Raw genomic sequence first — 27,972 nt, 5'->3', positions numbered from 1 at the left:
TTGCCCAGAATAAGTCCTAAATTGTAATGAGGTTAGAAACCTTTGTGCAATTGCACTTAAATGAAGAATATGAACTAGCGTTAAGCACACCCAATATTATAACCAATTAAGGAGCTTTTCATTACAACTAAATATATCCCACTTATAACACCTGTGATAAAACATTTACCAAGCCAACAGGAAAACCCTGCATTACAATTCCTCATTTTGAATCTGATTAGCCAAAATTTTAGAAACAGAATAATACTTGCACAATGCACATCTCATAAATTTTAATGAGTCCAAACACATGATCTCCACCTGTGAGTGCCTCATAGGCAAAAATTGACTTTGACAATGGCATACATGGTAATCAGATCATAATGTACAATGCCACCTTTGAAGGTAAAAAGAAGCAAGCAATGCCAGGCATCTGAGCGATTCCCAGGTAAAGCCACCACTTGAAAAGTCCAACCAGTACTGCCTCTTCTTCCAAAACAATTGAATAAATTGCTCTAGGGAGTACAAACAACGAGCAGAAGCTTCTTCATTGTGAGAAGGGGAAAAAAAATGACATGCTACAAAGCATCCTCTTATAGGGCCATGCAACCTCACAAATCACGAGGAAAATTGCTGATTTGGCCTTCCTCCAAGATATCTTTGTTATTCACCTTATAACTTATCCGTATGCGCATGACAAGGGATTTCTGGTAAAATAAAGATAAAGATATAGCTGTTAAAGAATCACAGGAATTCAACAGAGAAGTGGAAAGTACATTCAGTCTCATGGTTTAAGGGAACTGCATAATGCTGAAATACATTCAATTCCAATAGCTGACAAACAAAATTCCGTTACTAGTTTCTGTTTCTATTAGCAAAGAGACAAAGATTGCTAAATAATAACAACGTACATCTGTAGCTATATTTTCAAACCTCTACAAGGCAAAATAATGTTTCAAGAGTTTTCAATCTCTCCCATCTCATATCCAATTCACTCAGAATCCATATGAAAAGTAGTGGGGGTAAAAGCCTGAACTCATAAAGCATATTTTCATGTTTATAATTTTGTGGATCCACGTGCAAACATTTGGTAATAGCTTTTCTCTTCATGAGCGAATGGAACAAATGAAATTCTGAAGTTAGCATTGATTCATAATACTGTAACTAAACTCATGTTTAAGATTGGACTTGCAACATGCCTGCCAGTTTATCAGTATCATATTGATAATGAGCCTAGACGATGTTTCTAATATTAATCATCTTTTCGACGGAACTCTAGGAAAGAATGATAGCATAGACTTGGGAAGGAGTGGCATTAAACTCATGAATCACATAATTGAATTCTGGGAAAGAGTGATACAGCATAAACTTAGGAATACGACAAGAGTGATAGAGCACCAGATTGGATTAATGCCTGGTAAATCTACAGCGGAGGCCATATTTTTGCTAACAAGATTGATGAAAATTTATCACACATAATGGTATTTTCTCGGTTAAATCATATTATGAAAAAAAGCTTATGAATAGGAAGGAGGTGGACTTTCCTTATAGAGCGATTTGGATCCCGAAGAAACCGAGAAAGGTGTGTTCTTTTACCTGGTTAGCAACTAGAGGGGTGATCTTGACGGTGGAGATTCTGCGAAAGAGGAATATCACTTGCGTCAGTTGGTGCTTTATGTGCAAGGGTCCAGGTGCAAATGTCGACCATCTCATCATTCACTGTCCAGTAGCTTCGAGATTATGGTGGGAGATTTTTACATGGTTTGGGGTGTTCTGGGTGATGCCAGGCACGGTTTAAGAGGTTATGGTCAGCTCGATATCTTCAGGATCCAAATCGCTCTATAAGGGAAGTCCATCTCCTCCCTATTCAAAAGCTTTTCATAATATCCATATGTTGTTGTAATCATCTATCTTCATTCACTCTATTTGGGTCTATTTCATTTGAATGCGTTCATATTTGTGCTTTAAGACAAAATAGAGGCTAAAAGAGGTTTCTAAACCATACAATTCATACATTTTTTCTACCTGGAAAACATCTAGTAAAAGTAATCCAAGCCAGAAAATGAACAATTCACATACCTTCCCATGTTGGCTGTTTGTAATTTTCAACTTCTGTGTGATTGATCCATTACCACTTGCAGGTAGGGTATTACCGCTAGCTGGATCCATTTGCAGTTGAAGGAACTTCATAGAAATGCCCCAAATAAGCATAGTCAAGACATGAAAAATGTTACATGTATTGAGAATAACATTAGGCCATCCAACGTATATTACGATTGACATTCAATTGCAATTAATCAAAAGGACCTGTATACCAAGAATTACCCAATGCATTTAAGCCTTCAGCAAATTGTTTTAATTTTTTTCCATTTAGAAGTTCAAAGAAGTGGATAATTTACTCCCTAGAATAATTGGTAGACCTATTTACAAGAGTCACCAAGCTATCCTTAAAATTTTCGCCTATCAGAAAAGTCAACCATGATGAGATATTTGCAAGGCATGAAATCCACATCAAGGGCAATGCCCTCCCTGAATAGAGAAAAGATTTACTGACACACTTAAATGAATTTATACCCCATAAATACCAACGTCGCCTATGTGAGCTTGTTCACATTGCCAGTCTCAAGCCCGAATAAAGAAGGAAGGTTGCGGTAGGTGGTAGTTAGCGTAAAGCTAGTCAATTCATGATGACTCCTCGTCTACCTAAGAGAAAGATAAGTTATCTCGAACAATTTTAAGACCAACAAGAATGAATGTTGGGCCATCAAAATCTCACTCATCCACAAGATGAGTGAGGCAAAGATGTGAATATTAAGATGGATGTATGATTAAACAAGAGTAGATAGCACCCATTGAGGATAAAACGAGAAAAAGTCGCTTGAGATGGTTTAATTATGTCATATGTGATACAATACAGGATGGCTCAAGTGCTCAATTTTATCCAAGGCCGTGTACTAGAAGTCAAGGACTTTCGAGCTTTAGAAGCCCTGTTCATGGAGGATGGAGCTTTGGAAGCACTTGAAGACATGCGTTGGAGGGCCTCCAAGCTATGGAAGAAGAGTACAAGAACCCAAGGCCCAATTCTTGCCTCTTAGAAGAAGCCAAAACGTGTGATCTATGGTTACAATTGCAAGCTTGGGTAGTCAAAGGCCGGAAGGTGGTTATTTACGCAAGAGGCTATCTTTTTAAGACAAGCCACCATCCAGGAAGAAGACCAAACAAGGCCCTTACTTCATTAAGGGTATTTTTGTAATAAGCTAGTTAGTCTTCTTTAGCCTAGTAGTATAAATACTAGGCTTGGTATTTCATTACTTAGATTATGATGATGTTGAGAAGAGTGATAGTTTGTTTGGTAGTTTAGTGTAGCGCTAATCTAGTGATTAGTGTGTGTGAGAGAGTTGATTATGGTGGATTCCATTGTTGGCTATTGAACCCATTTTCCATTGATTTCATATGAGAGTTGTTCATTTGTGGATTCATTGGATTGACTCTTAATAGAATTCAAATCGTATAGGTTCTTTGATTGAATCCAATTGGGAGGGTTTAAGTTTAGTATACCTAGGTTTGCCCATAGATTGATTATCAAGTGGGTCTTGTTCCTATCCTCTCTCCTCATCTCAAATTCTTCACTTCTCATCTTTGATTTCTTCGTTATCTTTATTTCCGCATATTTGTTGTTTAAATCCGTGTCTTTCACAAGCCGGATCGTATCATTTGATATCAGAGCTTAGGCTAAAGGATTGTTCCAACAATTCTTAATCCTACAGATGCTTTTGTACTTAGGTGTGAACCATGATGAATGAAGGTGTTAAAAGGAAACGAGGTAGACCTAAAATCACATGGAAGGTAAGGTGTCTTAAAAGGCGTATAATTTCTTGGAATCTTGCAGACATGGTGAAATACTGGACATGATGGAAGAAAAATATTTGTATAGGCTATGCCAATTAGTTGGGATGTTTTAGTTACGCTGGTATGTTTATCTTAGGTCTTATGCTTTCTATACGTCTTTTATCCCTATCAGAGATTCTTGGCAAAATACAGACTTTGCCCCTCAAACTTGCCAAAATTTTTCATTTAGAAACTTGTATTAAGGATTGAACGTATTGACATCGGAACTCGAGGCAAAATCCCTAAATGACAATCTCCTGCAAAGATGAGCTGCATGACTTTCAAACGCACTGACATGGTAAAGAGATGAATCAATGAATAACACGTGTAAAATATCAAAAAGAAAAAGCTTTTCTTTTTCCCCCTCGCACTACATCCATCTTCTTCATTTCAATACCTGCATAACTACCATCATCAGCCCATCTCCAACAACAAAGCGGCAAATTTCCTTAACCACAGCATTACTGTGACTTGAGTTCTCAAAATCAGAATTAAGTCGTCTAAAATTTAGTTTCTGAAATCACACTTGAGTTCTTAAAAGAAAAATCAAAATTAGTTATCAATAAGTTCTAAAGATTAGTTCCCTATGTGTTTTCCTTAGTATTGAACAATTCATTATTATATTTGTTTGATTTTTTTGCTCTCGAAACTGCGCCTACCTTTTAAAAGTTTGGTTAATATTTATCCAAGAGATAGTAGTTGATTACTGAACTTTTTTGGCACAGATTGGTCAATTCTCACTTCTAAAACTCCATGGCTAAATGAGAATATTTTTTTTTTAAACTAGTAACCATTGGCCAAATGAAGATATAGGCGTCTAGCAAGACGGAACAATGGCTTAGCTGAGACGGAACGCACCTATATCCAGAAAACCTTTTTAGCTTCATCCTTTGTTTCCTCTCTCTACCCCAAAAATTACTTAGCTCCTGTCAATTCTCAAAAAAGAACTCTTTTTTAGTTCACTCAGACCCTGTGACAACCTCACTTCTCACTTTCATTCTAAACCCATATCGGACTTCCATTCTCAAAAACTCCAGTTTCTCCATCAAAACTGACTAACGACCTGAAAAACCTCCGGTAGAAGCTCCGGTCGAGTCCCATAGGTCGGAAAAGGTTGTCAGATTTTCTAAGAAAGTTGGAAATAAAATTCAGTCTCCACGCAGCAACAGTTATGTTCTAATACTGTAATTCAGAAATTTGATTGGTTATAGCACAAGTATTAGAGGGATTTGGAATTGGTCTTGCAGTACCTCTTGTTTGGGACGGTCTGCACGGCGGTGGTGGCAGTGGCTATAATAGTGGTGGAGGAGGTGGAGGCAGTTGTTATAGTGGTAGAAATGGGGAGATGGTGGTGGCAGTTCGAAGTTGAAGTAGATAGAAGCAAAAAACTAACAGAGAAGAAAAAAGAGGCTTCTCACGCTCTCAATGGAGTGTACTACACACGTTGTGTCATGTCACCTGTGTGTGTCAAGTAGGTACGTTTTTCACTAACATCAAGTGTTCAATAGGTACATCCCTTAGTTCAAGTAGCTGAATAGAAAATTTTGGCAAGTTTGAGAGACCGCTTATGTATTCTGTCGAGATTTTTTAAATATAGAGAACTTCAAGTACTTTCTATTTTTATTTTATTTAATGTCAGCCTGAGATGAATTTAAATAAAAAAACATGGTCAAGTGATGATTCATGTAGTCCACCCCAGCTTTTTTGGAACTGAGATGCAATTATTGCATAGCACATAACTACCAAGAAGGTGCAAGCCAGGAGGGAAGACCAATCAATGAACAATATTAAGAAAATGTGCATTAGGTCTAACTCGACCCCAAGAGGAAGCTCATAAAGTGAGAATTGCCAAAATCATATCAAGAGACAACAACTCATTCCCTCAGCCAATGTGAGACACTTAATAAGCCCCTTAATCCCCCCCCCCCCCAAATTCCACATCCCGGGTTGGACATCTGGTAGTGGACAACATGAAGGCCTAACATTAAGTAAACGAATAATTGGCATGGGACTGACTATGATAGTGTAAAGAAAGTAGACTTCGGGCATAAGTCAACCAGAAAAGCCAACTCGTGAGATGATGATTGCCCAAACTCACACAAGGAGACAACAGTCTATTCTCTTGGGACACTCTAATACATGGGCTGATTGTCATTCCAAGTGAAAAATAACGAAAAGGAAAAGAATAACAGAACAAATTAACTATTGGATGATGGTTCCTTTGTTTACCTTTGGAACTGCTGCCTGGAAGATGAAGTCCGTGAAAACATCTTGTGACTTATTTGTAAAACTACCATCAATAAGTGTTGTCTGTGGGTTTCCCGGCTGCTTCGAGAAGTTGAATGTTAATCTCAAGGAGCTGCTTTCAAACGCAGTAACTGATGAGTGTGCCGGACCATTGCCTTCTGTAACTTAAAAAAATTGGTGTCAGCATTTCCAGAATAAAATTAGACTGGCCGGGAGGTTAAACATCTGATAGAGATAGTACCAGACATTGGTGGACTGGAGGGAAGGCCGTTCAATAAATCCAACATAGAAGAATTTCCACTTGTAGAAGAGACTTGCGCGGAAGGAGCTGAAGGTGTGGACAATCTATCTAATATATCCAACGGACTTCCATTGTCTGTGGAGGATAACACCTGAGGTGGAGACGGGCTGCTCTGAGCAGGAGGAGTTCCAATCGACAAAAGATCCAGTAAAACATCAGAGCCACTCTTTTGGGCCTGATTTGTATCTGAAATTCAAAGAGCATAAAGAGAAAATCCACTATGAAGTCAAGTTTATGTTAGGTGTCAGTTTGTGCTTGGAATAGTCAAAAGATGGCAATTTAAAATTTAAATGGAGTAAGGAGGAAAAGAAAAAATGTGAGGATGATCAGAATTATAAATCAGGAAAAGCATTCTGAAAGATTCATGCAATACACAGTAAATGTGACCTGGTTGCAAAGACACTGGCATCAGATTGACACCAAGAAGATCTTGAAGAAACTCTCCACCAGAAGAGCTAGGTGCAGGAGCATCATCTAAACTGAGATCGAGCAAGTCAGCAACAGGAGCAGTACTGAGCTTGGCAGATCCATTTGGAAGATTAACTGATACTCCTTGTGAAGTTGACACAGCTGCTGGCACAGAACCAGCTCTCCTTCCGCTGAAGGTTGCTTCATCCAGAACCGGCATTCTCTCTGCGAGTGAAGACCTGAAAACATACATCGCTGCTCAGCATAAAGCGTACTAGAAAGACAACAAAAGGAATAGAAACAACTTTCTATAAGATATCAACCAAACCTCATATTCTGATGCCTCTCGATAATAGAGTTAAATTCAATAGCTCTCTGTTGCAGTTCAAGCACAAAACTTCCTTTATACTGACCAATGATATCATTTATCCGCCTACACCAAACAAGAGCATTGCAGGTTATTCACTTAAGTTGCATATTCAGACCAACCGTTTACCAACTAGATGTAAGGGCCCCAAGCATCTATGTTGCTCGGACCCAGTACTTTTGCCGCCGTACCCGTGTCGACGCAACACCGACACGGGTTAGGGTGCGGGATTCATGTCAGATCCGGTCAATAGAGATTGGATACTTTGACCAAATCAAACAGAAAAAGTATTACGGGTAGAGTCGGAAGGTGCTGACGACCTCCACAGAAGAAGAGAAACGAGGTTGGAAACTGCCGGAAAAGTGCTTCACCTGCCTGCATGTGATGCTGACGCACTCGCTGACACTGACTGACAGCTGGCACGTAACGGAGCGTGCAAGGTCGTTTGCGGCTGGGATTTTCAGAGATCAGGTCGTCGGGAGTCGATCTATCTCATGGTGGATTGGGGTTTATGAAAGGGGTTGGTATGAAGAGTATGTTATCGAAGTTGGATGCAGATCTACTACATGCTTTCTGACCTAGGCTAGACTTGGAACTTCGTTAAGATTATGCTGTTTAACCTAGTAATAGATAAACCTTCTAATTTAATTTCAATATAATCCACTGTATCATATTCTTTAAGACTTTCAATATTTTAGGCTGAGTGACCCAAGACCATTATAAACTCCTCAAGAAACTTCTATATAACCTATGATAGATAAGAATGTATTTTCCCTAACTGTAATTCACATGATTAGGGAACAAACTACTTCTCTATAACAGTTGAAAAAATATTACTTAAAAGAGCCAAATAGAGATTTTTTGAAAAGATAAAATCAAAGCATAGAAAGAATTGAGAACACCTAAGTTACATTTTTATACCTATATTTTTTGATATTTGAATTATTTTTAGCCGAATCCCCGCACCTCTATCCATATCCCCGAATCTTGAAATTTTGATCATGAAGGATCCGACCTCTAGATCCTTACCCGTGTCGGACACCCGCACCCGAGTCCGAGCAACATAGCCAAGCATCAAGTTAAGAATATTATATAGGAGAAAATACAATTTACCAAGTTCGAGGCATGTGGGATTGCAAGTACAGATAACATTCCCAAGGAACAATACAGGATAACAGTCTGAGAGTGATGTAGACAACAAACAGATGTAATAAAAAGTTTAATACAACACGTCCTTCTCCGTGTTGATGAAAAGAACAGGTTTGTTAAGAAAACGTACCTTGGGCCTAACTCAAACAGAAAAGTTAGCTCAAGTGGTGAGAATTGTGCAAAATCAATAAGGAGATATAGCCCACATAATTAACCGATGTGGGGTTCTAACACTGGGCATGAAATTTGGAAAGAGCAGCATATCATGGATGGCCCAACATTGGTTAGTCCAACATGCCCTGTGGCTTTGGTCCGACAATGAAGGAAGTACAGTACAATGTGGGGTAAACGCACATCACGAGCTCGAACTCTGCCGAAAACAAAAGCCTGATATTTAAGTGGCAGAAGGATAGAAGGGCAATGTCATACTCCTCGGAGTTTTGGACATGTGCACCAGCTAGGGCTGGGCAACTAACCCAGGGATTTCTCGGTTAACATTGGGTAGTCCAACATCAAAGATTATTGTGGCTATGAATCCATATTAAGAAAACGGACCTTGGACCTTATTCAGCCCGAAATGCTAGAGCAAAGAACATGGACCATGAACCTACTCAACCCAAAAGCTAGCTCATGAGATGAGGATTGTCTGAGATCATATAAGAAGACAACATCCCCTTCCTTCAACTAAAGTAAGACTTTTTTGAAACCGGCTCACATCCCCAAACTAGACCCCTAGAGCATGGACCAACATTGGGTAAACCAACATAAAGGACCAACATTGGGTAAACCAAGAATTAGGATGGGTATGACTCTTATACCATATAAAAAGGATGGACCTTAACCTATCTCAACCCAAAAAGCTAAGCTCCTAAGATAAGGATTGTCCAAAACCATATAACAAGACAACCACCATTTCCGTCAACCAATGAGAGTCACTTAAAGAATGGTCCGAGATCATATAAGGATACTATAGCTCATATACTTATCCGATGTGGGACTCTAACAAGGTTAAAAGGAATGCATATTTCTTCAAGAAGAGTATCATAGAAACCAAAAGAAGTTGCATTAAGTTGAAATCTAGATGGACGAGTAGCCTGTATAGAGATCAAACATTCTTTCTAGAAAGCGAAAACCCAAGAATTACCTCCGAAGACCCACACCTTCGACAAAATTACTTGATTGCAGAAAGAATTTCTTGAAGTTCATAACGTAGGCTAGGTAATTACTAACTCAAAGGCTGGAAAGGGAAGGAGATTGCCTCAGCATAACTTTAGGATAAAGTCAATTATCAAGGAAAATGGACTAATTAAGGACAACATGATATGGACTGAGCAAGGCTATATCAAGGAAGGAATAAAACAAGAACAGCCTCTGGTTAGCAGAAAACGGAGCAAGAGATTGCTCAACTGGACATCATAGGGAGTGGTGATCAGCATTGTTCTAAATGGCTGAAACTAATCTGTCTTAAATAAATATCAGAATTCGAGGATGGAACTTGTATACAGGTTTTCCAAATCATCAATAAAACCTTATTGAAAGAAAAGGAAGAGTTCCTTGGCTCTTCAGAAACTTAGGAATCAGTCAATTAACCAATCATTATTAATACTGAAGGAAGAAACATTAAATTATTCATGGTGCTTGAATATAAAGTTGTTTGGTGTCCCAAACATCACATCACTGCTTAAATTAAACTAGTTAATGAATAAAGTTTTGAAACATGTGAATAGTTGAGAAGAGAGAGCAGAAGATTTTAAAAGCACAAGAGGCAGATTTGATTGTCCAGACTATTTACCAAAAATGAAGAGTTTCACATAAAAATAGAGCACGATTGACTATATGTTAGAGCTGAACAGCACAAACCGATATCCAACTGAATGAAACATGAATTCTGGCAGAAATGTCAGCCGATGGATAAGATATGTGAGCTTCATATACTGAAGTCAAGAGTATTTTAAGCATAGTAGAAACGAATACATACTGTGAACAAGATGGAAAGCGACTTGACAGCTTTAACAAAGCAATCAGACACATCGCCTGAGATGTGAGATCACATGAATGGCTTTTGATAGATGTCTCCACCACATCCACAGCATCCGACTCTGTCACCTGCTCCAAGAAACTTCTTCATATATGCCGCAGAAGGAGAAAATTATCATGCAGAGAAAGCTGAAATGATAATAACATGCACCCAACTCCATAAAGGAAAAAAGTTAAATCTCTTTTAAGGAAATATTGATAACATACAAAATATTTAGTTTTGCAGAGAAAGCTGAAATGATAATAACATGCACCCAACTCCATAAAGGAAAAAAGTTAAATCTCTTTTAAGGAAATATTGATAACATACAAAATATTTAGTTTTCTTTTTTATAAGTCATGGTGATGATTATAAGCCATCTTTTGGACTATCCATCATTTGTTTTCAAACTTACATCTTTGTTTGACTACAGTACATCAGTAGATGGCATATGCACATTATAACAATAATGTTTCACAATATATCATCATATTCTGGTCTTGAAATACACCAGTAGCAGCATATGGTAAAACATAATTGTTTGTCGATATTTCTTTCTTTCACTCTCCCCTTTTTCCTCCTATTTTAGTATTTTGGAAGAATAAGACATTTCTTGGAGATCTGTATTTTATATACTACTTGAAATCACATGGAACCAGTTTACATCCATTACTACATTCAACCAGAGCATAAATTCAATATTAGTGAATTTCCCAATAAATGTAAGAGGAAATTCAACGGTTATAGTTATTGTCAACACACCCATCGTGAGTTGTGTAAAGGATGACAATAATGAATGAGAAACTTCATCCAGAGATTGCTGGATCACGAATGAAATACAAGCTAGTTAAGAATATGATGCATACTGATATGGAGAAAAATATTCATAGATCATATTTGCAAACTGTCCAAATGGATGAACTCACAGTTAGGGGTTCTTCTATGTCAAGCCTTCCAACATTATTGACTAACATTTCACCGTATTCTCCAATGCACCAAACTGCAACTCGAACAAGAGTTTCCTAACGAAACAATCAAATAGAAAACAGTAAACAATATGGACATATTCAAGACCAGAAAACTGCTCATGGGATACAGGACCCTAGCTTCTGATAGAAGATAAAGGAAATGCGTGACATACCTGTTCCACTGCTGTATGCACGGCTCTGTACAAAGACCGTACCGCATATCCATGGAGGTCGGAAGCATTTGTAATCACCACAATCAGAGCATGCCACACCTCATCCTTGACATACTTTCCAGCCTATAGCACAGCTGACATATTAGTACTCTTTACCCACACAAAAAAAGAGAGAAAGAAAAAGTAGATCCACCAAAACAGGCCGACATGAATCGGATGCTAAGGACTGACACTTTGATAGATATTTGAGAAATAGGTATGATAAGTACAAATTTATCCAACAAGGGGCTTCAAATATGTAGAGTCAAATCTAAAGCCAGCACATACCTCTGAAAGGACCTTGAGCATCTGATCAATGTACCAAATTTTCTCAGGGGAGAACCTAGTTCACCATAAGTAGTTGTAAGCACGAGATGCATTTGAAACGAACGAACAATCCACATGTTCAGGAAAGTTATGTAATCGTATTACAACACAAGAATCCCCTTGGGACACAACCAGAAAAATAAACAGAAACAAAAACAGGAAATAGCAAAGCAATAACCAGAAGATCTCTTTCCAGAATATTCAAAAGCAGGAGTTTTCTGTGAATTATAAAAATAAGAGATGATAACCAATAACCGGACCCTGCTGACACGGGGTGCTTTGTGCACCGGGCTGCCCTTTTTCTTAAGAGATGATAAGTTTGACACTTATTCAGTATTGACTTACTTTTCCACTATGGAACAGATTTTGGCAGTCAGATCTCCCTTAAACTCTGGATCGCTTATTTCCAGATGATCAGTTAACTCCTTGGTCAATGGCTTCACATTGGTGTCGTTCACCAATAGATACACTAGCTCAAGGGCTCTTTTACGAATTGATGGATCGGAGTCCTGAAAATTAAATAAGCACAAAAGTTGCAACAGAAATGATAAATATGAAAAATTCGGGAAAAGATGTAAGACTTTTGCATTTCAACTCAAGTAGCCATATAATGGCGTTAGTACCAATATGAAAAAAATGCAATTAACTATGTATATTGAAAAAATGCAATTAACTATGAGCCTGTTTGGATGGGCTTAAAAAAAGCAACTTATATGCTGAAAACAGCTTATAAGCCAAAAAAAAATAAGTTGGGCTCTTTTTGGCTTATAAGTTGTTTTCAGCTTATAAGCTGCTTTAGATAAGCTAAGCCAAACGGGCTCAATTATTTTTGGGCTTATTTTAAGCACAAAATGGCTTTAAGCTGGCCAGCCAAACACTCAAAAAAGCTGAAAACAGCTTATAAGCTGTTTTCAGCAACTTATAAGCCAATCCAAACGGGCTCTATGTATATATGTACGTGTTATACATTCCCCTGCAGCATCTACATAACTTTTAAGACAGACTTATAAACCTAGAGTACTGCATATCTAGAGCACATATCATGCAAAGTGCTGGCTAGCAGAAGTTTAAACATACGCGGAGAAGTATTATCAAGGATGTACTCCATATATGAGAGGAAAAGAACACTGAGGATTGGAGAAGAAGAAAAATGAGAAGCAGTAAATTGTTATGCTTTATAAGAAACAATAAAATATAAAGGTAATATACCTTCACACATTCCAAAATTGTTGCCCGATGTCTTTGTACTGCTTGACTATCGACAGCTATAGCTCTCATCAGCATGTTCAAGGCAACATATCTGAAATAATTGGACCTCAATAAAATGGAAAGCATATTGCAGAAGAATACCAGTAATTATGCAGCCAAAATAACACAGAAGGAAACCACTTTTTCCCTCCCTTCCGCCCAAAGAAAGGAAAATAAACAAAGAAAATTAGACAGGTATCATCATCAGGATTGTTGTACACAGTCAGAAGTTACCAGGATTGTTGTGCAAAAGTGGTAAGTCAACTGAAAGCATGAAGATTTTTGTACTGAATTTCCATGCAGATTGCAGTCAGATTCACATCATACCAAAACCAGGGATGTTTTGAGACACAAAAGCATGTCTTACTTTGACTGCACATAATTAAGGTACAGCTTCGGTGCAATAAGTGGGAGCTACGAGGGGCCCTTTCCTCTTCCTTATATGTATCACCACAGTGTTGTCTTTTCACCATTGAATAGCTTTCTCCATTTATGTCTGGAACACATGAAAGAATTACTAACTCCATTTCTTTCTTTTCTTTTCTTTTCTTTTTTTTTTTTTTTTTTTTTTTTTTTTTTTGATAAGGTGACTCCATTTGACGTTATCTGACCACTCATGGAGCTAAGATTTTAATTTAATTTAAAAATTATTCTAGTGAGAGTGGGAAAAGATGAAGTGAAGTTAAAGTTAGTTTTATAGAAAAAAAATATCACATTGAAGTGTTAAATTTTGAGTAGTTAGATAAATCTCTATTCTTAACTATCGTGAATGTTTTATAGAAAAGGAATCGTGTCAAACATTTTGGAACATGACAAAATGAAAAGAGTGTCATATAAATTTGAAAAAAATGAGTATATTTTCTTATGTTCCTTAGTCCAGCACTCTAGACTTCGAGCCACTTGGACGATTTCTTAGTTCATACTTGTCTCGTTTAGTGTTGTCTTAATTTACGACACGCTTAAGCCCTGAAGCACAGAAAAACTCATGGAAGGCGATTCGCCTCCCTTAAGCTATGCTTCAGTATAGGCAACTAACGAAGACGTGCTCCTAATTGCCCATGCATTCTATATATATTGAATTGAGTTTGGGTGGTACTAAGCATAAATGTAATCCGCAAAAAGATATACTAATTGTTAAGGAAAATATTATGAATGAATTTTTTACATATATATTTTTAACACTTTTTTTATATATCATGAACATGATATTATCAAAAAAAAAAAAAAGTACTAAAATATATATGTAAAAATATTTTTCTTCATTGCCCCTTTTTGACTAAAGCCCACGCTTTTTAACTGCATTCTGCCCTTAATGGCCCAATAGACCTGGAGCGCTTTTTAAAGCTCTTCGCCATTGACAACACTGGTCTCCTTGATATTTTTTTCCTTAGATTTTAAAGAAATATGACGATCTTTTACGATTTTTTTAATGCAGATTACCTAAAACCCCCATTAACTTGGCACAGATTATTCGTATTGCAGTCTTAATTAACCCCCTGAACTTGGCTATTTGATAAATGTTACCCCTTGGCTGGCATGGCAAAGAGCGTGGATACACTCTCTTTATGGCACGTGGAAGTGAAGAAAAATAGAAAAATCAACTTCCAGGTGGGGTATTTTTCAATCGTTAATTGGCGCATAGTTATATAAAATGCTTCTATGTTACAATTATGTAGTTCTTCTGGCTCATCTAAATATCACATGCATATTTTACATCAACTTTGCATTTTTTAATTTCTTCTTTAGATACAATGACTATTTGTTCCAACTATGTCTTTTTTCATTTTGCATCCAAATTTGTAAACAACTTGGCTGGAACTCCATTTTAGCCAAATAAAAAGATTTTAGCTAAAATGAAGTAGTTCCAACTGTTATTTCTCATTATATTTTCTTTAGATGCAATAGTTATTTATTTCAACTGTGTGTTCTTGTTTCCGGGTCAAATCAATAAAAAAACTTAACTAAAGCTCTAGTATTTCAACTGTGTATTTCTTTTTATATCTTTTTTAGATGCACTGACTATTTGTTTCAACTATGTATTTCTTCTTTTTTAGGCCAAATTTGTCAAAATTAACTGAAACTATAAAAATTTAGCCTAAATAAGGGAGTTCTAGGCAAATTCTTTTACAAAGTTGACCCGAAAAAGATGATCTAAAAATTAACGAATTTAAAAAGGTAAAAAAACCTATTTTATTTAAAAGAAATATGATGTGGACGAAAAATCCAAGTGGCAGGCGTGTGCATGCCACTTCCCTGGGATGAGATCGTCCAGGGGGAGGGTAATAACTATCAAATAGCCAAGCTCAGGGCATAATTAACACTCTGAATAGTTTAGGTTTCAACTAATAATCCGTTCCAAGTTTAGGAGAGTTTTTAGGTATTTTGCCAATTTGTAATTATAGGTTTGGTGCAAATTAGTTTTCTAGTCCCACTCCTGATGTAACACCAATAGCATCATAACACAAGAAGACTTTGCACATTCAAGGTGAGCGACAAGCAAAAAATTAATATATACAACTCCTTTGCAAAAATATCTGAAAAACCAACTGGAGGGTGTTCAGGAAGAAGTCACATACTGAACTTGCACAAACTTTGAAAACGATGAATTCGGGTTCAACCAAAGAATGTTCTAAGGTGCAATCCTAGGACACAAAAAAAGAGTCCCAACAAATTGGAAGATTACCCCAAAAAAAATTAGGAAGAAAATTTAACTAGATGAATGAAGATGACCTGATATTATTGTCGCGGTTGGACAAAAATCTTCCCAAAATATTAATAGCAAGCACACGTAAACCACCATTATCTTCAATGTTCATGATAGTTTCAACACATTCGTAGAGAATAGCGTTGCCTGCATTTTTGTTTGACTCCGTCTTCGTTGCCACCTAAAAGTAATTTAAAATTGTTAGAGAATGAATAAGAAAATCTTATATTACATAATAACTTCCTTGATATTCAGCAAACTCTAATGCTTCTTATTATAGTTAATACTAATTTCAATGATGGTACAGTCCAACTTGCCACAAATTAGTTGTCAAAAAGCACTAAGAGAAAATATCAATTGCCTCAGATTGTTGTATTTGCTAAGATGCTTGCGTTAATCAGTCTCTGAACTGAGAATAAACTTATCGTGATGCATATGCTTAGCCCAATCATTTACTAGTAGAGCTTCATTCGGTCTCCTCATAAAGGGTTCGCCAGTGTTGTTAAAGGCGAGCGCCTTCTCGCCTTTGGCGAGAGGCGTGGCGAGGCGAGGCTCCATCGCCTTTTATGGCCATGGCGAGCAGGCCTTCAAAAGGCGACAAAAAGGCGAGAAAGGCGCTAATGGCGCCATGGCGAGGCGCCCAGTTATGGCGAGGCGAGCAGAACTTTTTTAAAAAAAAAAAAAACAATTAAAAGAAGTGGAGGACTTAAATGAAGTGGAGGACTTAAATAAAAATAGCAGCTAGGGTTTTTTGTTTGCCTCCTCCTCTCTTCTCCTTCAAGGTTTCAGGTACGTCTCTTTCTCCTTCTTCTTTTTCTTCAGTTCTTCTTCTTTCTTATTTTCGACTTCTGCTTCTTCTTCTTTCTTCTTCTTTTTTTCCGGCGACAACTGCCCTATTTCCGGCCACCTCTGTTTTTTTTTTTTCCCTTCTTCTATTCTCTTCTTCTTTTTCTGTTTTTTCTCTGTTTTTTTACCCTCTGTTTTTTTCTCCTCTGTTGTTTGCTCTGTTTTTTTCTCCTCTGTTTTTTCCTCTGTTTTTTTTTCTCTGTTTGGACCAGTGAGGCAGTGGTTGTTTTGCTCCTATTTTTTCTGTTCAATAATTGTTTAAATTTTGTTATACAGCTATAAACAGTAGGTTCAAATTCAATGGACTTTTAGTATTGCACTATTGCTTAAATTTTAGTGTTGCTTGTCTTGTCACTTATGAATTATTGAGTCATTGACTCATTCAAGTTCTAGACTTTTAGTATCTACTATCTAATTTTAATTTTTGGAATTGAAATATTTGCTAATATGTTATTGCTAGTGAGATTTTGATTATTTACATATGCAATTAAATATTTTAATTTTTTGGTATTTATTGGCGCCGCACTTCAAAAAGGCGAGCGCCTCGCCGCGCGCCGCGCCTTAAGGCGAGGCAAGCCCTTGTCGCCTTTTGTCGCCGCGCGCCGTCCAAAACACTGGGGTTCGCATAGTAAAATTTCCAAATAAAGATAGCTAGCCCAGCAGTGTGATTGTGAGTATTAATAAAGTTCTCGATGAGAATAAGGGAACAAAATAAAATGAAAAAGAGTATTCACTTGCTCTTTATCTTCCACAACAAGCAAACATTTATCAACTAGAATGATACCTTGCTCTCTTTATCCTTGACTATAAGCAATTATTTATCAACTACAGTCCGTCTATCTTGTACAGACATACTGGAATTAAACCCATTCTTCTATCTTGTATAGACTAATCACGGGATATGGGCCATTCTAATGCAAGATTTCACAAGTGAACTACCAAAATGTTGACAAACCATACCTATGAGGAAAGCATTCGAAAAACTTTACAACTCCATGACAATCACATAGGCTTCAATAGATCACTAAGCTATAACTGACCTGAGCAAGAATATCATTCATGGAATCGCTAGCGTCCGCATTGCCTTGGCCCAAAACACGTAAGAGCTTGAGCAATCTTGTATGAAGAAAAGGGTCTGTAATGCCGGAAATGTCATATTCAGGTGCATATGGGCTGTTGGCGACATCCTTTAGAACTTTCACTAAACCATCCGTGCATTTCTGTAACCACGGATGACAGGAAAAAAAATTCAAACCTTTAAATCTTATCGATTTCATAATTCAGATACGCATTTAAATTCAAAGCTTATGCACAGAATATTTTAACACAATGTTTATCCATTACAATCCAACATGTTTATTCCTTAAGATATTTTAACACTATGTTTAATACAATATAAGGCAAGGTGAAGCATAAAAATGTTTAGCTGGGATCATTGATTACTTCCGTTAGCTAAAGTATTCAACGTTCACCTCCAATTTTTCTGGTCTAAAGGAGAGAAGTAAGCAAAATTTGTCACCCTTCCCATTAAATATCAAAGATGTCAAACACCGAAAGAATAGCTCATTTTCCCTTATACTTCATATTTAACCAAAGAGACACAAAATTATGCCTCCTCTTTTACTTCATATCGTCCCACCTCTCGTTTTTTCACCTCAACCAATCATGGCAACAAGTGAATTTAAGATCTACCTGTGCAAGTTTAGTCATTCTTTTCAGTTGGAACATCAAATAAAAAGTCTGAGGTGCAGAAAGGAAGAATCAGAATTGAAAGAGTGGTCGAGATCCTAATAACGTGCTTTGACCAATAAAAGTAGAGGCATATTATCAAATCTAACTTAACAGGTCAGATAAAACTATAACTTTCTGGAAAGCAGAAATCTCAGCAATAAATACTACTTCCACAAAAATATTGCAAACTCAAAGTTATAATAAGCAAGAAATAAGATACAATAGGTTGACCAAGCATTGCTGCTAAAAAAAATCTAGCCCATTATTCCTTTTTTATGCATTTGGAATGGAAGGTTTGGGAGGATGTATCAAAGCAACGAACAAGAGCTTCAAGAGAGTTAAGAGTTCTTATTGTTTCACATGCACTTTTGGCATAAAGAAAGAATACCTTCTTGTATAGGTAGTAGGGTCGGTTTGACAGGAGAATAACAGTAGCCTACATAGCCCAAATGACTTAAAAAGTTTTGGAACCATCTTAAAAAATTAATAAAATGATATTTAATTTATCAAACAAAATGTCTCTCCTAGTCTCCCCCGGCCCCTTTGGGAACATCTTCCACTTTTTCCTTTTACCTATGTGGTTGTACTTATACGGTTATACCTGGTTGACCTGCCAAAGCTTCAGATTATTACCCTTTAGAAAATGAAATACCAAGGAAGAGAAACAAGAAGAGGGAAAACGGGAAGAGTGGAGAAAAGTATTAACTTTCCTTTCTGGGCTGAAAGAGAGAACAGGAAAGAGAATAAGATTTTTTGTTGATCTAGTGAGAAAATTTGCCGGCCCCAGAGGAATATAATTTCCATTTTGCATACCGAACAAGAGAACAGAAATTTCTAGAACTTCGACTTGGCATTCCTTTCTTACCTTCCAGACAAACCGTTGGTCAAACTATTCAGTCATAGATTTTTCCCAAGTTATCAAGCAAAGAAAAGGATTCCTAAATTTGAGCAAGCAATAAAATCAGCAAATAAAAGATGTTTTTTAAGGGTAAACAAAATATATCCTTGTAGAACCAAAAGCGAAAAAGAAAACAGTAGTAGACACAAGAATGATATCGGCAAAGCCCTAAATCACAACAAGCACTATTTCACATGGCAATGAAATTCAAAACCCTAACACAAGATATAGTAAAATCTGAGTTACCATCACAAACGTCATGCTCCAACCAAGTTTATAAAATAACGCCATGGAAGCGAAAATCTTAATACCAATCAGAATATCTCCCATCCCCTTTTCCCCCTTTTCTCTATATTCTCTCTTTTTTCCTGGTTGGGTGGGGGATCATAGATTACAGCCACACTTGTCAGTGCATATATTCCCCATCAATTTTGATTATCATGTCCTTTTCTTTTGGGTCCAGGTTCCCACATTCAATTTAAGAAGATCAGATCCCATTACTGGAGTTGGGAAGAGCTATAGAAAGAGAAAATGCTGGTTTTTTTATGTAACTATGTTTGTATTTAGATTGTACACCAGTTAAAACGAAGATGTCTTCCTTTCTTAACAATAGTTTCTCAGAACTGCATTTAAGAGCAGAATGTCACAAAAAGGGAGAAAGAACGAGCAATTCCAAGGTAACAGATTTCCTAGCGACGGAATGTACAAGTAGCAAAAGATAATGCTGCCCATATTCAACTTACCTTTCTAAAATAGTCAAGGGCCTCTGGACTAACTTTACATAGATCTGCGCAAAGCTGAACACCAGTGATGAGAACTCCATGGTGCTTCTCTTTGAGCAAGGCAGCTACAGGCTTTACAAAATTTTCGGCAAGATCTGGGACCTTCTTTATAATTCTTATAGAGCAAAGTGCTGCCTACAGTAGACCAAAGTAAATTGAATAAATGTTGGCAACAACCATATGTAAGTGTAGGAATAAAGACACCTCAGACCAATACACAGAAGAGAATACTTAAGGAACAATGGATTACCCTGAATAATATGCATAAGTTAATCTTGTTCAAAGGAGGTCACGGATAAAAAGGAAGAGTGATAAACTAGAACGGGAGCCCAAGTGGATTGATTTTCTTGTATGGCAAACCCCACCCATAACCAAACCCACCTTCTCCCCCCTCCTATGCAGGGGTCAATAGTGGCCCTTTCCCACTTTGCTTCCTTGGTGACTCGAACCTCCAACCATGAATGTCCTTTCACTGGGCTATTCCTCCCTTATTGGAGCGCAAGATGATATTTCACAAAGGAAATTTTGATGGTTGATAATGGAAAGTAATCATATAAATGCACGGTATCCAAAAGGATCTAATGAGATATGCCCACAGACGTAACAGCTACTCATAAAACAATGTATTGGTGACTACACTAAGCAAAAGTAAAATCTGACTCTGCTTATTCAGCTATTAAATTGATTGTGGAGTGAATTTTCTGTTCAGCGATCAATGTCAAGCAAGAACATTTAATTGCCTAGGATAACAGTTCTCATCCTTTTCTTTTTTGTTGTTGAAATGGAAATAACCAGTTCTCATCCATATTAATTCCTAATTCCTACATGAAGTTTGATGACAGCTCTGCAAAATGGATAATATAAATTTCACCATCTAGGATTGCATAGTGGAAGGCCTTCATTATAAAGCCTCCATCTCAACATTTTACTAAACCAGAAACCTCTGATCTGAAGGATAGTCTCCATATTACTGCTGCTCAAGGAAAAGCCACCTTCTAATAACAAATCCTGAAATGCTCGATAAATTTCTCGTTTCTCACACACTGAATTGGCTCACACATCCCACAGACATCATAATAAAATTGAGCAAGTTCACTTTCTCTAACACAACATACGGAAATTCCTATTAAGATATCAGTGTTTCCACACATGTGCTAAAACATTTTGTCTTTTCCTTTTAATTCACCACTCACCGTGTGCGGAACAGAAGGCCTCAACTTTAATTGATTCATCAATGAATTCCTTAAGCAATTAATATTTAACGAGTTCGCGCAGGCAAACTAAATCCCACAGAATTTCACATTTTGGAATGGAACTTAAACAATTTAAATGGAAAACTTTATCTATTAGCAAGAGATATAAGACTTACCTTCTTTCGGATATTAGGATCTCTAAACTGCAGCAACCTTTCAACTTCAGGTGCTAAATCACGAGCCATTTCGGCAGAACAAATGTTTCCCAAGGCGCAAAGTGCAAGTCCAACAATATATTGGTTGGTGTGATTAAGATCTCTATTAAAAGTTAAGATATCTCAGAAAATCAAATTTCATCTTCCAAACAAACTGACCAGCAAAAGATTTTTCTCTTTTCGTATTCTATATTTTTCTCTTTTTTGGGGGATAAATGATAAATCAATGGGCAACAGCTTATGCATTTTAGTTATTTTTCGAAAGAAGCAAAAGAGGAGAAATGAAAAAAAAAAAAAAAAAAAACTTCTCCAGTAATTCTTTCTTCAGTCATTTTAATTTGGCCTATTTATTCAAGGGACTTCTACTAATGTAGAGAGAAATAAATTAAAGAGGGACCACAATAAAAGCAGTAAATCTGAAATGGATACTGTTTTATAGAATTTGTAACCAACATGAGAACTTCTTGTCTTTCATCAAGCAGCAACATTAGACCAAGATATCCTATTCGTTTCTCTGGGAATCCCGGAGATGCGATTAACTTCAAGCATTCCATTTGACCGAAATGTGTCGGGTAACCAAGCATGTGAATGAACATTAGTTTTGCAAGATTACGATGTCTATAGTCCGGATCGTTTTCACTGATTGAATCTCTAATAGCAGCACACTCCTTTCTTACTACGCCACGTTCTTCTGCTGCAGTTTTGCAAGCACGGATAGCCCGAATCATGTCCCTGCATTGGTACAATAAGGGTACATCATCATCTATATCACACCTACACTATCTTACGAACTAAGCATCATTGTTTAACTAAACAGAATCTGACACAAACTTAGCATCAGCATCCGTACACACTTTTTCTTTTTCCTGTGGGGATGGGTTATGCAAGGATGGGGCAAATAAAATGAAATAGTCAGTCCGTAGCTCGAGAGGAAAATTGTTTCATAAAGATATTGTAATGCAAGTAATTCCTGTTTCCTGGATGCTTTTTGTGAGAATTTAAAATAATCCTTCATGAGTTACACCTCTAGGGTCCATCCACACTATTGTCTTACCCATCAGAAACAACTCCAAAACTAAATAAAGAGAACGAATAGCTGTTCTGTTCTATATCACATGAAATGTAAAGAATCATGTTGCTACAAGGAAAGGCTGCAGATATGCCAACAAAGCTGTAAAACCATCAATTCAGAGGAAACTGAAACCATATGTATAAGTGTTACATGTGATCTGGAATATGTAGAAAACAGCACACTTTTAGGTTAAACCAAACTAAACTAAAAGTGTTTTTTACATTTAAAGTGTTAATGGCAGTCCAAAAAAGAAGCTACTAAACTGCCAACTTGGACAAAACTGAAACCACAAGTTTCAGAGTGATTTGTAGACAACACAACAACAACAATAACTACTACGCCTCAATTCCAAACTAGTTTGAGTCAGCTATAGGAATCATCATTATCCATCATGCTCAATAATTTTTCTTTTAAGACAAACTAGGTGTTCTATAACAGCCGAGGTTCTCTACATTACCTATCCAACTAAAACAACTTCTAAAAACGGCAGCATATAATAAAAGTGTATCAACAACCTGTACAATGCGGTCTGAAAAAGGAATATAAACAAAAAGAAAGCCTGGTTTTTCTTCTAAATGTGCAAGCCTCCAACTGACATGAAATAATTCAGACATTTCATATAAGGACATGTACGATGATTCCAAGACCCGAGTAAGGACAGTGGGGGAAGAATCAGAACACTTCCTAGTCGTGATGGGGTTGCACCAGGGATCAACTCTTAGCCCGTTTTTACTCACCTTCGTGATGGATGAATTGACACGGCATATTAAGGGGAGGTACCATGGTGTGTCTTATTTGCAGATGACATAGTATTGACGAGACACGCAGCGGAGTTAGCACTAGGCCGGAGGTTTAGAGACATACCCCAAAGTCTAAAAGTTTCAGGTTGAGCAGGACTAAAACAGAGTACTTGGAGTGCAAGTTCAGTGACGCAAGACAGATGTGGAAGTGAGGATTGATACACAAAGTCACCCCAAGAGAGGAAGCTTCAAGTATCTTGGGTCAATAATCCAAGTGGGGAAATCGACGGTGATGTCATACATTGTATTAGAGCTGCGTGGATGAAATGGAGGCTCGCATCCGGTGTCCTATGTGATAAGAATGTGCCACCAGGTCTTAATGATAAGTTCTACAGAGTGGTTGGTAGAGCAACTATGTTGTATGGGGCAGAGATTTGGCCAGTCAAGCATTCACACGTTCAGAAGATGAAAGTAGCAGAAATGAGGATGCTTCGGTAAATGTACGGGCATACTAGGAGAGATAAGATTCGGAACGAAGATATACGGGGCAAGGCGTGATGAGGAAGATAAGGGAAGCGAGTGTGATGGTTCGGGCATGTGAAGAGGAGCACAGATGCCCTAGTGAGGAGGTGCGAGAGGTTGGCATTCATAGGCCTAAGGAGAGGTAAAGGATAGACCCAAGAAGAATTGGGGAGAGGTGATTTGACATGACATGGAACATTTTCAGCTCATCGAGGACATGACCCTAGATAGGAGAGCATGGAGGTCGAGGATTAGCGTAGAAGCTTAGTAGGTAGTCGAGCGATTTTCTCTCTTCAGTGTGGGAGAGCATGGTTCTAGCTTGGAGCACTCTATTTTCTCTCTCTTCTCCTTTTCAGTAGTATTTAACATTATTATTATTCTATCATTATCTTATTCTTATTCTTCAATTTTATTACTACTGTTGTTTCTTTTGCTTTGGTTATCGTATTATTTTTGCTGTCAATATTTCTTTTTTCTTCATGTTTTCATCAAAGCTTATTGCACTCTTGTATTTTTCAAACCTGTTTCGGAAACACTTTTCTTGAGCCAAGGGTCTATTGGAAACATCCTCTCTACCTGCACAAGAGATGCGGATAAGGTCTGCGTACACTCTACCCTCCCCAAGCCCCACTTGTGGGACCACACTATGTATGTTGTTGTATTATGGTAGTGTGATATAGAAGGAATGGGGGGATCAGAAAATGCAATGAATCATTCAATCAATAATGCTTCAAGTCCCAGACAAAATCTAAAAATGTAATTTCACTGAAATTTTTACTGTTCTGAACAAAATAAAGGAATCAAAATTGAGCTTATAAAAGCATAAACATAAAATTGAAAGAAGAATTAATTGCATATGCCCAACTCTCAACTCGTTCAAACTAGTCTGGATACACCAAACACTGCCAAGCTCATGCAGCCAGGAACTAGTATCATACATCAGTGTAGAAAAGAATAACCAATCATATAGACTCATGAAAAGTCGCATTTTTCAAGACGTAGAATCTCTAGATTACATTAAGCAAATCCTTATATCTGAAAGATCATTCCTTCATAGATATTCAAATATCATATACAGATAACCTTAATTTTCATACTTATTAGCCGTATTTAATATTAGCAACCAACAATTTCTTCTTAACACATATACTAAATACAAAGGTTATGGCCAATCCAACATCATAACAAACCCCCATGTCCACACTCTCACTTCTAAGGCCAAGTCATCGAGAAAAAGGAGAAACCAGCTCTCAGAGAAGCCACCACCAAAGGGTTTGAATACTATGTAAACATGATATGAAGAAACGGGCTCAAAAGAACAGACAACATGGCACATTGGGAAGATCCTTCAGTTTGATCTTTCTCTCAGATTGGCATTACAGGACAACCTGGAAATCAGTGGACGCATTTATTTGCTTCATTTTTCAGCAATCTAGGATTACTAAGAAGCTTCCTGTGCTACCAAAATAATTGGGAATTTCCATATATATCTTGATATAAATACAAAAAAAGAAGCATGTGGCTGATCTTCATTCTTGTGTATTCTCCAGATTGCAACGTCTAAGACTATAACTATCCAATGAAGAAAAATAAAGAAAGGGTAGAGAAAAACAAGGAATTAACTTTAGATTACTACAAAGTTAGTCTTTCTGGTGGTAAAAGACAAAAACTAAGATTATAACTATCCAGTTAAGAGAATTAAGGCCACTAATGGTACTTATCACTAAATTACTGCATTCAAGGGAGCCACATCACATTACACATCTACTCATTACTCAACACCTTATTTTATGGTTTAAAAGACGCCTGATCATGGATTTTTGAGATTTTGTGTCCAGTATAAATATCAGTTAAATAACCACGAGCATTTTCATTCTGATCAATCATCCAATTTCAACAGTTCCCTCTTCCTCTTAACTGAGCCCAGAACCGACAAAGTTCCAGACTTGAAGCTTATACTATGCAACGCCAGCCATATTTGAATGTTGTGTTTCAGCATAGCACTAAACCAATAAATCCCATGGACAATTTCTTAAAGAAGAAATTGAAGGAATAAACAAAGGCAAAATACATAGATAGACACCTTAACTTGCGCTCAACTAGCAACTAAACACCCCAAACTTTGAAAATGCACTTCTAGACACCTTAACTTGGTTTAAATTGGCCTCGTAAACACACTTTTCCATCCTCAAATTGTGCGTGCTAGATGTGCATTCTCAGAGTTGGGTGTTTACGGGACCAAGTTAAGGTGTCTATCTATATATTCTGCCATAAAGAAAGTTTACACTTGACTAGAAAGTGATTAAAATAATTAAGAATTCAAGCTTAAATCCCTTAGAACCAAGTAAGAAATTAGCCCTTAAATAAATGAAACATTAACCCATTACCAATAACTCTGAATTACAAAACTAGTTGGGGCGAAGTATATAGATCATCTCAAGTCATAAGCAACAATGCAATTAGTAGATTATTTTATGTAGTAACCTGAGACGAGTGCCGGAAGAAAAAGGGTTCATGATTGGGTCCGTTTTGAAACTCTGCGAAAGCTCGATCAGATCCAGGACTGTTGATTAATTGTCACGTGAAATTAAGCTGCAATAAAATATAAGAGCTGAAACTGCGAATTGGAGATCTGGGAAAGATACAATTGAAAGATCGTTGATCCGTCTGGATCTGGAAATGAAGGAGAGAGAGTCTGCGTTAAGAGAAATAACAGTGTCCAAAGATGATTTTATGCAAATTGAATTCAATGAACAAACCAAACTGGTGTATCACATGGAAAAAAGGAAAAAACATACTGTACAAACAAAACTGCAATGCTCTTCCTTTCTTAGTCTTTCCTCCTCCTTTTTTTCTTTATGTCTTTTCTTTTCCTTTTTTTTTCTTCGGTGTGTTAAACCAAATGAAATGACAGCTTTAATTTGTGGGGCTTTGGTCGGACCCACACAGCCTTAATAAAAGTTTCGCGTTCGAACTTTGAGAATGAATAACAATTTGATAGAAAGTACTTTACCCTCTTCAGTAGAGTATCGGGCACAAAGCTAGCCCTGTTCAGTATAGTTCAATTAATGTTCATAGTTGCATTGCTTTGTGCACGAGGTTCAGTACTCTTTAATCTCCGATCAAAATATCGTATAAGCTTTATTTTAGTTCAATTAGCATACATAGATGCATCATTTTCTTTAAAAGGCTTGTATAGGTTTTTCGGCATGGTCAAAATTGCTAATTGGATTTAATTAGATGACTCACTCTCATATGTAGACATAAGGACAAACCCTATTGCATATCGCTAAATTTTAATATACCTCACTGCTGATAAAGAGAACGTAGAGTCGAATCCATATTATTTTAGAATTTAAATATTGACTTAGTTTAGGACTATTTACATTATTAGAATTAGGATTGCTGAGTCCTAACTAAATAGAGAAGGCATGGCTATATAATGAAGTCACTGCCTCACGTAGAGAAGAAAAGAAAATAAAACACAAAGAGGTGTATTTTTAGACTCAATATTATTCTATAATCTTATGGTATCAGAGCTTTGATTCTAACCTAAGTTGTTATGTATCTTGAACCATGTTCCACCTTCTTTAATGGCTAGTTCTCTTCCTCCACTCTTTCCCTTTTACCAGGGTTTCTCCATCAAATCATGGTTATATATTCGATAAAATTGAAATTCTCAAACTATCTTGTTCGGAGAACCCAGATAAGTAGTTGATGCAGACCTCGACGATTAATAACATTATTGTGAAGAAATTTTCATCTAAGGTTGTGGTAAACAAAAAGGATGAAGAAATGTCAACCCTAAGTTTATAGAGTGGGAAGAAAAAGGCGTCTTGGTGAGAAGTTGGCTAACTGGATCTATGACTAAAGAGCCAATGTTCCTTGTTAGTGGCTGCACTTCGAACGAACAAATTTGGGAGAGTCTTGAGGATAATTACCTACAAACTAGCAATGCTAAGAAATTTCAATTAAAGCAAAAAATTCAGAGTATCAAGATGAGATCCAAATTTGTAGATGAATATAAAAGGAATTCAAGGGAATCTGTGATTGTCTCGCCGTTTTACACAAATCGTTAGACGAAGATAGCAAGGTTATAAACTTTGTTAAAGATCTTGGAAACAGATATAAAACCTTGAGGTTTGTTATGCTAAGCAA

At 37.0% G+C, this 27,972-nt stretch overlaps 1 protein-coding gene and 1 long non-coding RNA gene across 3 annotated transcripts; both read right to left on the bottom strand.

Moving 5' to 3' along the window:
* Positions 1-75: 75 nt before the first annotated feature.
* On the bottom strand, positions 76-26,691 carry LOC132059762 (AP-1 complex subunit gamma-2-like). Of its 2 annotated transcripts, XM_059452535.1 has the most exons (19): positions 26,613-26,691; positions 26,299-26,406; positions 21,910-22,212; positions 21,442-21,583; positions 20,034-20,207; positions 17,702-17,881; positions 15,842-15,996; positions 13,073-13,163; positions 12,209-12,372; positions 11,825-11,879; positions 11,498-11,620; positions 11,283-11,378; positions 10,318-10,445; positions 7,152-7,256; positions 6,803-7,062; positions 6,356-6,601; positions 6,097-6,278; positions 2,059-2,163; positions 76-686 (listed from the first exon to the last, which is right to left on the bottom strand). In XM_059452535.1, the coding sequence occupies exons 2-19, from the start codon at positions 26,328-26,330 to the stop codon at positions 591-593; spliced, it is 2,637 nt and encodes an 878-aa protein (XP_059308518.1). In that variant the 5' UTR covers positions 26,331-26,406; positions 26,613-26,691; the 3' UTR covers positions 76-590. The 2 variants fall into 2 exon arrangements, with proteins under 2 accessions (XP_059308518.1, XP_059308519.1); XM_059452536.1 differs by lacking the exon at positions 26,613-26,691 and having other exon boundaries at positions 6,097-6,272; positions 26,299-26,606.
* On the bottom strand, positions 16,491-16,960 carry LOC132059763 (uncharacterized). Its single transcript, XR_009415725.1, has 2 exons — positions 16,662-16,960; positions 16,491-16,631 (listed from the first exon to the last, which is right to left on the bottom strand). It is a non-coding gene; the product is annotated as an uncharacterized LOC132059763 (long non-coding RNA).
* Positions 26,692-27,972: the final 1,281 nt, after the last annotated feature.

This window comes from Lycium ferocissimum, chromosome 6 (genome assembly GCF_029784015.1).
Source record: "Lycium ferocissimum isolate CSIRO_LF1 chromosome 6, AGI_CSIRO_Lferr_CH_V1, whole genome shotgun sequence".
NCBI lineage: Eukaryota > Viridiplantae > Streptophyta > Magnoliopsida > Solanales > Solanaceae > Lycium > Lycium ferocissimum.
This window is presented reverse-complemented; position numbering and strand designations above follow the sequence as displayed.